Source organism: Pleurodeles waltl, chromosome 9, assembly GCF_031143425.1.
Source record: "Pleurodeles waltl isolate 20211129_DDA chromosome 9, aPleWal1.hap1.20221129, whole genome shotgun sequence".
Lineage (NCBI taxonomy): Eukaryota > Metazoa > Chordata > Amphibia > Caudata > Salamandridae > Pleurodeles > Pleurodeles waltl.
Genome location: NC_090448.1, coordinates 934,478,689 through 934,491,394, shown reverse-complemented (window position 1 = coordinate 934,491,394; position 12,706 = coordinate 934,478,689). Strand labels below are relative to the sequence as shown.

The 12,706-nt window shown below is 41.1% G+C and overlaps 1 protein-coding gene across 3 annotated transcripts in view; it reads right to left on the bottom strand.

The window, feature by feature from the left end:
- Nucleotides 1–6,040, bottom strand: part of CCNK (cyclin K) — a 357,987-nt gene extending 351,947 nt beyond the window's left edge. The window contains exons 1-3 of one of the 3 annotated variants that reach the window (XM_069208291.1): nt 5,682–6,040; nt 2,912–3,114; nt 1,579–1,830 (exon numbers count right to left, since the gene is read on the bottom strand). In XM_069208291.1, coding sequence (XP_069064392.1) covers nt 1,579–1,775 — 197 coding nt within the window. In that variant the 5' untranslated portion in view covers nt 1,776–1,830; nt 2,912–3,114; nt 5,682–6,040. Of the gene's footprint in view, nt 1–1,578; nt 1,831–2,911; nt 3,115–5,681 lie in introns of those variants that run through there. The other 2 variants (XM_069208290.1, XM_069208289.1) reach the window with 2 other exon arrangements.
- Nucleotides 6,041–12,706: the final 6,666 nt, after the last annotated feature.

Genomic DNA, 12,706 nt, shown 5'->3' with positions numbered 1-12,706 from the left:
TCTGACAGCTTGGCACAAAAGCAGTCAGGCTTGACTTAGAGGCAATGTGCAAAATATTTAGGCAGCACTCAAACAGTAATTAAGTGAAAACAACATAAGAACAACCAACCCTCCAACCTAGAAAAATAAAGTAAATTTTAATAAATTAAGTAACCCCTGAACGGCAGAAATCCAATCAAAAGAACGGAAGATATGCACTGTCAACGTCTTATGTAAAATTGTAGCAGTTAATTTACAAGACTTGGGTACACATAGACCATTTTACTATGGACTTACAAGTAAATTAAATGGACCAATTAGATGTAAGCCAATTGTGCCATGTTTTAAGAGAGAGCCAAAGCACTTCATAACTGGTTGGCAATGGTAGAGTGCACAGTCTTAAAGCCAAGAAAAACAAATTCAGCAAAACATTCTGTAAAATTGTTCCTGGAACCCAACTGACAATTTTCCCACTTTTTTAAGCACATATTGATACATTCAATTTGCTCAAACCCGCTAAGTTATTCCCCAGTAATCGCTATCACCAAGACCATATCCAACTGTATACTTGGTTTCCCAGACTGTGACAAATGACCCATAACAAATACTTCTTCTTTACTTAGAGGATAAACTCTGAGAAGGCAAGAAGTTTAGTGCATGTAACCTTCTGTCTCATGATGTAGCAGAGCTTTGATCCACCTACCAACTCCTCTGATTTCCTTGAAGAGGAAAATGTCCAAATGGTGAAATGTGGATATCTAACAGGATAACACCTGCCCTGGGATGTCGGTGGTAAGAGAGGATGCATCACAAAATAAATGTCCAATAACATCTGGCTATCTCTCAGGGCCCAAAGAAACGCATCTACACCATTTTAAGCTAGAGGGTGTAGGAACAAGAAAAACAAGTCAAAGCGAGACCCAGAAAGAATTTGCATCACACCTTGCAATGGGAGAACGGTGAAAGAAACTGAGCTATTAAAACAAGCAATGTGCCTGCAGAAGCTAAGAGAAATATGAATTACTTTGCTGAGATAAGTAAGGCGATGAATGGGTGGATTTAATACCAATGATTAAGATATAACTTGTTGTGGTCTAAGAAGAAAACAGTTTCTGAAAGGTGTTCAAAGTATGTCAAAAAGAAGAGATGTGGCAAAAGGTAAAGCCAAATTGTCATTTTATTTTTAATGTTCCATATTTCATTTCAACCTCTCTAAAGTAGATTTTCTTATATCCTGGGAGGAGAACCTGCCCTGAAACTGCCAATGCCTGAAAATGAATTTCTGTGGATGACACCCATGCAGATGCATAAAAATAAGCCTCTTGCAGTTATCAAATGTAATAAAAAGGGTGTGCGATTCATATAAAACCTGAATGAAATCTCATTTTTAGAACCTCCAACCAGATGCACGGATTGCCCAGCAATAATGGATCTGGACAGGGTCCAAAGAGAAATAGGGAAATTGAGGAAAAGTGTCAGGCCAGGATGACATTCAGAAGCTGCAAGCGAAGAAGGAAAGGTGGCCAGCTACAGAGATCTAGAGACATGCAAAAATATGCTTCCATATGTCAAGTAGGGAAATCTACTTTTAAAGGATACAGTCCCAAGCGAGTTCCGACGTCAAAGATAAACCGTGCTCCTTCTCTACGATACCTTGCTTCTGTAGCTGGTTCAAGGCCCTCTAACTGTGAGGGAGTATGTGCCAAGTCTTTCTTATCCCAGTACCAACAAGGCTTAGCATGATCCAGGTTGCTAGTATGTACAGAAGGGCTGGAATTTTCTTTGTTTTCCTTCATTGACTGAAGCTGGTATGTCTTTGTTCAATAAATGATGAACAAGTCAACTGAAAAGCTGGAAGAAAGAAAAAAACACCATTAGATATCTTTATAAGAGTTAATTACCACAAAGGCAATGTGATTAAAGGTAGGAGTAACTACAACTCGTCCGCTTTGGACAATGGAGTTCATCAGTAAAGTGATGCACAATCTATTCTGCCCACTCCATCGAAAAACCCTAATACTGTGGGGTGTCACAAAAAAAAGATGCATGTGCTCACCCACAAGCTATGCTCCTCTTTCACCATTCATCAATTTATAGATTAAAGTGACTCCTACTATGGAGCACCTAGCGGGAGATATTTTGTATTGAACAGGAGAGAGTTTAAAACTACCTCCCGAGTGACATATCAGAATTTAATAATGTTGTCTAGGTCAGTGGTTCCCAACCTGTGGTCCGGGGACCCCTGGGTGTCCGCAAAGCCTTCTCATAGGGTCCGGGAGAGCCTAGAAAATTAAAACATATTAACAAATATTGACAAATTAGGTCCCCAGATTCCAGTAATGACTCAGGAAGGTGTCCCCGGATTTCCATGATGATTCAGTGGGGGTCCCTGGGTTCCATTAATGTTAAAGTGGGGGTCCACAGAAATCAAAAGGTTGGGAACCACTGGTCTAGGTTAATATTAAAAACAACTAGGATAAATGGAAGAAAATAATGATCTTCTTGCCCCTGCATGACCAGCGTGCTTCAGCACGTTTATTAGCCAGAAAGAGACAGTGGGTTTTATCATGTCCTTGTAAGCTCTTGTGTTGTTGAGTATACTGGTCCTAGGAGTGGGTAGTGGAGAGTAGGGGGGGTTAGATAACTATGCAATAAGGCCAGTATCCAGGTGATAAGTTACAAATAATTAAAACAATTGAGAAACTGAGGTTTAGAAATGTAGTATGGCAGACCTTCCTAAAGACACCTATACCTCTATTATGGTTTATTGCAGCAACTGTAAAGTGTATGAAAGGATACATCGACATTCGAAGGCACAGAAATTAAACAAGGGAGCATCTTGAACCAGATTTGAATCACCAGAGCAGTACCCCAAAGATGGTCTTTAGTGCACCTGCTGCCACCTCCAATACTAGCCTAAAGAGGTACTTACTAGAAGTAGCTGCTCCAAATAGATGGGAATTCAGACAGTAGAAGGAGATGAGAGATGCAATTTGGTGCCACTGGCAGAAGGGGACAATACTGCAGCAGATGTTTGTTGATGTTGTTGTAAAAAAGTCTTTGATGGAGTTTACTGAAAGAAGATAACAGGGCTTGTGTGCAAGACCTCCAATTCCTTGTCCCGATAGCGTACACCTGTCAAGAGACAAGACCGCAGTTAGGTGGAAATAAAACATCAGCTAGCTTTATAAGAATGAACTTCCACAAAGATATTGCGACTGTAGGAGGGAGTAACTAGTACCGATCCAAGTAGGACACTGGATTTAATCAGTAAAGGAGTTAAAGATCATTTCTGGCCACCCTCTCAAAAACCCAATAATGTGGTGTGTCCTCAAAAAGGATGCAATCCATAACCCACAACCGAGGTTGCCTGTTTCATCATCGAGATGCTTCTCCACCACTGCTTATTTTACAGTGTGAAGAGGTTCCTAGAAGGAGATCTTTTGTAATGAACGAGAGTGAGTTTAAAAATGCCTCTCAAGCGACAAATCAAAAGGTATTAATGTTTTCTAGAGTAATATTAAAAACAACAAATGAGGACAAATAGAAAAAATATTAGGGGCGATAATTTGTCCAGCAGCAGATCAAATATATTTTGTCTCGACCTCACCTACATTCCTGGGCAGCAAAAGCTCAAACCTTTAGATTAGCAGATCAGCCTTTTCGTGTTCTGCAACCCTGCACACCAGCCAAGATATCACACGATGGATCCCGAAGGATGCAACCGAGTAACCAACAGAGAAAAAATAGTGCTCAAACTTGCCCTTTCTTGTTGAAGTGAACGGACTGGATGAAAAGGACTACTCAGATAGTTGTTCATCCCCACATTATATGACATAATTATCACTGACAAATGCTGCCGTTATTATCATCTGAAGAAACCTTATGTTCAAAGGCCAATGGAAGGAAGGAAGACTACTTTGGGAAGCGGCTACCACTGTTCAAAGCAGAATGTGCTCCTGTTCTCACAGGTCTGAGCAAGAATAGAAGGACTATTAGAACATAAGGCAGACCAATAAGAGCACATGAGGGGCATCCTTCTGACAACAGATCACTGCGACAGTATGAGGATGTTGAATTTGTGGAAGCTATGCAAGTAGTGTCCTGTAAGTTCCATTAAGTGAGTTACACCCAGTGTAAGTGAGCCCACGTTGGGATTTTCAGACATGGAGCCTTAGCAGAGTTGACAGCATATACTTTAAGAAGGTTTTAACTCTGTACTGAAATTCACACTCCCCTTTGAGGGTAGGTACATGCAGCCAATGAAGAGGGTTTTTACAGCCATTTGCGAGTAGCCGTAAGTCGGCCTGGTAGTACGCAGCTTCAGTGCTCCATTCTCCTGCTATATAGTGTCAATTGCCAGTGTTGTATTGCATGGGACTCATCGCAACTGAACTGATTATACTACATTTTTGCAGACAAAGCACTACCAATCACCAAATACTGTGCACAGAAGCGTCCCAACAATTGTACTAACATACTGTACTACACCTTTAAACAAAGCTCGTGAATGGCTAACTTAATGACCTCTAGCTTAAGGTGCCAAGAGGTAGCACACCTTACCTCCGTCTGCAGCATGTGTGTCTGCCAGTCACTAGCACCGGAGGTAGTTACATGCCCAATCAGACGGACAATGCAGATGTTCTAGTAGAGCAGCGCTCAGGTCTTCAATTCCACAGGGTGACTTTCCACAGAACTACAACTGAGAGCATGGCGAGGTAGTCTCGCTTTTTCGGGTTGGTTAAATCCTAGGACAGTTTCTGCAGCCAAGCCACAGGGAGAGGAATGAGTGTCTCAGGGCACTGGGTGTTTGCTTTGGGGAGACAGTTTGCAAGTGAGAGAGCAAAGCAGTAACATTCTGAGCGTCGGAACAGTCAGTGCACAAAGAGGTAGGCCTTAGTGACAGTGTAGGCAAAATGTTGACATATGTACCACTTATGTCAGAAAACACTGTCACAATGTCAAACATCTCTAAACAATATGCATACATTGATCACATTACACCTGAATTCCAGACCAACGGGCAGCACTGTGTCGTCTCTATCAGGAATCAATGTATGTTATACTATGCTGAAAGGGAATTTCACTTTGGTGCAAGTCAAGAAAGAAAAAATGTGACGTTAGCCGTTTTATAACAAGTAACTGCCTTGTTAATTTATCTGACCATTGTCATATTCACAGCTAAACGTGGCGTGTGCTTTGTTTAAAGTAGGACGTGCTGGGAAAGAAAGGGCCCCTGCATGCTATTCCCATAAGGAGTAGAGGGGGAATGCCCCCCTTCCTTGATGGCCCAACTGTACACGTATCTGGTACCCTGACATTTACATGGGTACAGATAATAAGAAAATCTAAACATATGCGCAGCGGTCTAGGTCTGTCACTGACCATACAAGGTAATTAACAATATATAACAAATTGTTCTCTTGATACATTTTCATCAGAAAGGTCACGTGCGCGAATAAAACAGCGCTATGCAACTCTCCACAAGGAAAAAACATGAAAACGGAAACCAAGGCTGCTCGCAAGTAACAGGCGGTTGTAATACCCCAAAAAATACCATGCACTTGTTTACTCAGTAGTCCTTTGTGGTTGGATAGGTAAACATTTAACATACATCAACTATGTCCTATAGCACAACATGAGAAAAAACAGCGACCGTGACGTGTCCAGGGAGAGTAGTTAGCTAAGAGATAAATACTAACCGCAATGTCCACAGCAGCAATCTCACAGGAGCCTGGTCGTTACAAACTGGAAGGCTTTGCCCCGCCTTCCGAAAGGCATTTACTGATATTACCAGCCACGCCACATCTCATGTTGTTGAGAGAAAGTTCGATGCGGGGCGAGAAGCTGAAGGCAGTCCCCGTCGGCAGGTTAGTCATTCAACGCATTCAAAGACCCAGGCGGCAGCAGAGAAATAGGATTGGAAGTTAGAGGAGTATAGACCAGATTGTCTAGATGGCAGGTCGGGAGGCTGAGGACACAACGTCCAGTCAGTAAAGGCAGCGAGTAAGACACACTGTCTCAACCAGTACGAAAACCCGAAATCTTCCCACACGGGAACAGGAAAGGAAGCAAAAGAAACAGCAGGAAGTGACGCACCACACAATAATGTAAGGTCCGGGTGGCTGGCGGCAGTAAACTGAGCTACGGAACCTGCTGCTGGGAGGAGTCCCGTCAGTCTACGCCTACCTATAGGAAAGCCAGCGTGCCTAAGTGAGACATAGTACACCCGCTTTGCGGTCGTGGGGTCGCAAAGGAATCGTACAAAATATTTGGGGCCAAACGCCAGAGCGGCCGGCTTTGGAACTGCGGGACCCAGTATGCACCTCGGCGTTAACTCAGCATGCTGTGATAATTGGTAAATCACTTAATCGCCCGTACCTAAAAAATGAATCTGAACTCATGTAATGGGATGCTCGTGCAAAAAGCTGTAATGTCCTTACAAAAACACAAACAAACCTACACGCAACGGCTGTTATCCCAACGATGCATCGGCCTGTCTACGCTCCCCTTGCTTGAGGCACATTCCCTGACTTGCGATCGCTTGCTCAATTTGTGGCACGTGCAAAACCCGAAGACCCACAGCCAATGAACTGGCCAGCCAAACCAACTTTAAACTACGCTTTCCGAGACGCCTAAAATAAACGGACTTCAAAAGTTCTTACCGGCTATTTCCATACCATCCTTCGCTTTAGCTCTGTACAGTAGAGGGTATTTGTGACAGGTGTCTAGATTGTCAATAAAGAAAAGCTTATGATGTAATGTCCTGTAATATGTGGAAGTGAATTTCTTATGTAAGTAGGGGCATAAGTGTTATTTAATGTTTGTTGCTTTAAGGAATGTAGAGTATAGAATTCTGACTAGGTCATGAGAGAATGTTTGGGTTTAATTTGACGACAGACTGGTGCGCTGGAAGAAGAAGAAGGTCGTGGGTCTTGTCATGAATAAACTTCTACTTTCTTCAAAGAGATAATTCTCCTAATTTTATTGGATGCGCGATTACTACAATTTATGGCGACGATCTTAAACTTAGACCCACCGACAGTGAAGATTTAAACCTCGTCAAGAGTGCTGATCGCCGTTCATGCATGTGTTTTGGGACCTGTGTGTCGAGTTGAAGACACTGAGCACTGCGTGGTGTTGTTTTTTCAGCTGGGGGTCAGTATACCTGTTGGACTCGTGCTGGAACTACATAGGGATGAAACGGAATAATATACGAGTCAAAGTGAGGAATTCAGTTTGGAAGTGTGCAATATTGCTTGGGCGAACTGCTTCGAGAGTACAGTGACTCTGTGCAAATCTCGACTTACAGTTTGCTCTGTGGTGTTGCAGTGAGGGCTTGAAGGCCTCCAACGGTTGCACCATCAACGAAGGGAGCAGCATTGTTCGAAGTGGGCGCAGAGTTCCAGGCAGTAACACGCTCTTCGTGAGGATCACAGCGCGCTGAATGACGCATGCGATCTCGCTCTGGTGCATAGCGTGGTACGTCATCACGGTGGTTGACGCTGCGTGTCTCCATTTTGGATGTGTTGGTGCAGGTTGCCTAGCAACAAGTTAAAGCGAGTGAGACACGGAGATCGTACACGGAAAGTGACTGTGTTTTCATGATTTTTCATCGCGCATGCATCCAAGACGATAGAAAGCACACAAGTGAGGAGGAGATTTAAAACATTTCTTATTATTTGTTCAAGAAATATTAAAGGATGGCCATTAATAGTAATTCAAATGCCATGCAACCACCTCCTTTTTTGGAACTTCCTGGGAAACCTAGCAAACCGTGGCATAAATGGCTAAGAATTTTTGAGAATTATGTGGAAGCCATTGATGGTTTAAAATATTCACCAGCTCGCTAAAAAGCCATTCTATTTAATCTTTTGGGTAATGCGGGACAAGATGTCTACGATAATTTACCTGTGGTTTCTGCACCTACTCGAGAAGACTCTTGGGATGTTTATAAGGAAGCACTGGCACGTATGGGAAGGCAGTACGTGGATGAACCTTCAGTAATGGTGGAAAGACACACATTTTTTAAACGCAAACAATCTGCGGATGAATCTATTGAAGATTATTTGGCTGTTTTGCGTGTATTAGCATCTAAATGTGTTTTGGGGAATTATCTTGACACTGCCTTACGCGATCAATTAGTTTTTAACTGCTTTAACAAAAAGATTCAAGAACGCATCTTAACGTGTAAGAATCCATCTTTAGATGAGGTTATGGATATAGCAAGAAGTATAGAGCGTTCTGTGGTTTCATAATTTTTTTTATCGGAGTCTAGTATCAGTGTGTCCTCTGACATTGCTAAAGTTTCCGCTGTCGAGGTCACACCTGTTAGTAATGAGGCTAATATACATTTGGTTACACATAAGGGTAGTGTGAGAAGGAATGTTGACAAGAGGGTGAGTGGAGCATGCTACAGATGTGGGTCGAGATTCCATTTAGGGAATTTTCAAAATTGTCCAGCTCAAGGCAAGAGATGCAATAATTGCAAGAAAATTGGACATTTCTATAATGTATGTCATGCTAGTTAAATAAAGAGTCAAGGTTAGTCAACTTGATGTTGAGAATTACATATTGGCTGAAGCGATTCACAATGTATCGGTGTCATCACTAGAAATTAGTGCAATAGGTGAATGTGGAAAAATATGTAAAGGTCCTATGTGTGACGTTAAAATTGGAGCAATTGACTTAAATGTGATGGCGGATTCTGGATCTCCAATTACAATTTTGGCGGAGAACACATTTCACAAATTTTGGTCTGAAAAATTACTGAAATCTACAACTATTAATCCCAAGGCTTTTGGGGAGTATGACATAATCATGAGGGGATACTTTGAGGATAGTGTTTTGTTTAAGGGGAGGAACATTTTTACTAAAATTTATGTAGCTGTTAACGGACGGGATATTCTAGGTTGGCAGGACCAAGCTAAGTTGGGCATTATGTTACGACCAGGTCATGAGGAGCCAGTCACTTTAGGTGACATGCCCATTTTAATGATTCAAGAAAAAAACATATGTGACAATTTCACTAAGATACTACAAGATAAATTTCCTCAAGTGTTTTCTAGCAAGATAGGAGTTATTAAAAATTTTGAACATCAGATTGTACTCAAAAGTAATGCGGTTCCAGTGATACAAAAAGTAAGACCTGTTCCTTTGTCAGCCAGAGATGATCTTAAGAAATTACTTAATGATATGTGTAATCAAGGCATTATTAAACGTGTGGAAGCATCAGAATGGGTTTCTGCGGCAGTTGTCACACGAAAAGGTAACGGGGATATACGCCTGTGTGCTGATCTAAGAGTTCTTAATAGAAATATCCGTGTTGATTGTCATCCCCTCCCACGTATTCATGAAATGCTTGCCAGATTAGGTGGTAGCAAATATTTTTCTACAATTGATTTACGCTCAGCGTACCATCAGATTCCATTGGCTAAAAATTCACAACATTTGACTACGTTTGTGACACCTTTTGGTGTATATATGTACAGGCGCATGCCATTTGGCTTGGCGTCTGCTGCCAGCATTTTTCAACGATTGATGGATCAAATGTTTGGAGATCTTGGAGGTGTACAAACTTTCCAAGATGATATTTTAGTTCACACGGAAAGCCTAGATGATCACATTGTACTTTTAGAAGAGGTCTTAGGTAGATTGGGTGCGTGAGTTATGACAGTAAATTTTGGAAAATGTAAATTTTTAGCACAACAGGTTAATTATTTAGGACACAACATTTCAGGTGATGGTATCAGACCCAAAGAATCTTTGTTAAAAGGTATACATGAAGCGGCAGTTCCGGGTGACAAAGATTCCCTTAGGGCGTTTTTAGGCTTGAGTGAGTACTACGCACGTTTTGTGCAAGGTTATGCAGTAGTTGTGCAGCCGTTAAGGAATCTCTTGAAAAAAAATGAGAAATTCATATGGTCCAAGGATTGTCAGGAGGCGTTTGTGGCTGTAAAAAAATTAATCACGTCTGCTTCTGCAATTAAGCCATTTATATATGGGGCGAAGTGCATAAGTACAGTTGATGCCAGTGGAAGAGGTTTAGGGGCAGTCCTCAGTCAAATGGTTAATGGTCAGGAACGTACCATTGCATTTGCCTCACGTACCTTGAATGTGGCTGAGAAAAACTATAGTACAATTGAAAGGGAAGCATTAGCGTGCTCTTGGGCCTATGAAAAATTTAAAATGTACATTTGGGGGAACAAATTTGAATTGCATACGGATCATAAACCCTTAATATACATGTTGGGAGATAGTTGTTCGAATAAAGCTTCATCTAGACTGATTAGATTGTTGGCTAGGTTACAGGAATTCAACTTTGACATAAAATACATTCCTGTGGGAAAAATGTTAGAGCGGACTGTTTGTCATGCCTACCTGTTGAATGTGATGAGGTGGTGGATGTCAAGGATAAAAAATGGGAAGGATTGGAGTACGTGTTTACTATTGGAGATGTAAATGAACAATTTCGGATTTCTGAGAAAGAATGGGTTGAGAATTGTGATAAAGATGAGTGTATGACTCAAGTGAAGAAATTTTTAATTGATGGTTGGCCCAATGAAAGATCTATGTCAATGGAGTTGAGATGTTTTCATCAGGTGGCTTCAGAAATGTCGATTGTTAATGATATCTTGGTTCGACAAGATTTGTTTGTTCCTCCCAGTGTTTTACGTCCGAAAATTATTGCTTTGGCACATGAGGGACATTTAGGTATTTCGGCAACGTCAAAGAAAATAAAACAAATCTATTGGTGGCCAGGTATTGATGGGCAAGTTAGAAGGTTTGTTGATTCTTGCACGGAATGCTTGTGTTCAGACAAGCATTGAAAAACTTCTACAGTTCCTTTATGTCCGGTTACTTGGCCCAACAATGCTTGGGAAAAAATTGGGTTAGATTTTTCGGGCCCTATTAACATGCTGGGTTGTGATAAAAAGTTTTTGATTGTGGCTATTGATTATTTTTCAAAATGGTTGTACTTTTCTTTTGTTAAGTCTGCTGATTCTGCGTCTGTCATAACATTTTTGAAACATCTGTTTTACATAGAGGGGAGAGTTAAGGAGATTGTGACGGATAATGGCTCCCATTTTATTTCTGAGTTGTTCACCAGTTTTCTGGTTAAAAATGATGTAAAACACATAAGGGTACCTTTATATAGTCCCTCTTCCAATGGTTTAGTTGAAAGGGCAAATAGATTAATTAAGGATGGTGTTCAAACGGCAATTGCTAATAACCTTGATGTCAGAGATTACTTACAGTTCAAGGTGTGGAATTATAATATTACACCACAGAGTACAACAGATGTTGCTCCTTTCATTTTGTTGAGAGGTAGGAAACCTATTACGGCCATTAGTCCAAATTGGTTATTGGATAAAGTGGAACGTTATCAAAAAGTAGACTTACAAAGTCTCAGAGAACATGTCGGTGAAAAACAAGATTGTTATAAAAAAAACTATGATTCCAGGATGCATGTTAAGGAGGGAACGTTGTGTGTGGGAGATTGGGTCCTTATCAAAAAAACGCATAGGGTTAGTAAGGGGCAGTCTAAATTCTCTGAACCTGTAAAAGTTGTAAGGATGAACAGGACAGCAGTTCTATTGCAAGATAGGGGGTGGTGGAATTGTAATGTTTTAGTCAAAATTACTCCTAAGCAAGCTGGCATCATTTTTGAAAGGGTGAAGGCACATGGTAGCAAGGTAAGACAGGATTGGTTTGATTTAGATGCTCATACATGTGCGGGCCGCAGTAGGGAGTTGCATGATAATTTGAATCAAGGAGATGGTATGGGGAGCAGTGATAATACAGTTGTTCCTTCTCCGCCATCTAGTTTCCAGTCTACAGGTGGAATGAGATCTGCTCCTACTCATTCAAGCAGTGACAATACAGTTGTTCCTTCTCCGCCATCTAGTTTCCAGTCTACAGGTGGTGGAGATGCTTCAATCAGGAGTAGTGCTAGAATGAGATCTGCTCCTACTCATTCAAGGGACTTTGTATATTATTAATGATTTGTAAATATGTATATTTCCTCTGTTTGATTTTCCTTTATCAGTTTTAGAGTCGATGTATTTTGTGTGCATTTTTATTGTATATTTGTATATATATTTTATGTTATTGCTTCAATTTCTTATTTGATTTATGGAAAGGGGGATGTGTAATATGTGGAAGTGAATTTCTTATGTAAATAGGGGCATAAGTGTTATTTAATGTTTGTTGCTTTAAGGAATGTAGAGTATAGAATTCTGACTAGGTCATGAGAGAATGTTTGGGTTTGATTTGACGACAGACTGGTGCGCTGGAAGAAGAAGAAGGTCGTGGGTCTTGTCATGAATAAACTTCTACTTTCTTCAAAGAGATAACTCTCCTAATTTTATTGGATGCGCGATTACTACAATTTAGTAACAAAAACGTCACAGCATGAGTATTAAGTGAAAAACACAGTTGTGTTTGTTCTCAGGATATTTAAGTACAGTGCTTTCCCCAAAAATACAACTTTGTGTTACAAACGTCACCGAAAGTCAGCTGGCGTGTTACAGAAACGAAAAGAGAACGAATAGGGCCCCTTGTTCTCACAGCTGTAACCTTTAAGTGGATGTAAGAAGACGGTGTGTGGCGAGTACCTATTGTACTTACACCTTATACCAGGTTCAGGTATCCGCTCTTAGTGAAGTGTAGACAGTGTTTAGAAGCCAGGCTCTCTAAAGGTAGCTGTGGTTGAGCAGCCAAGCCT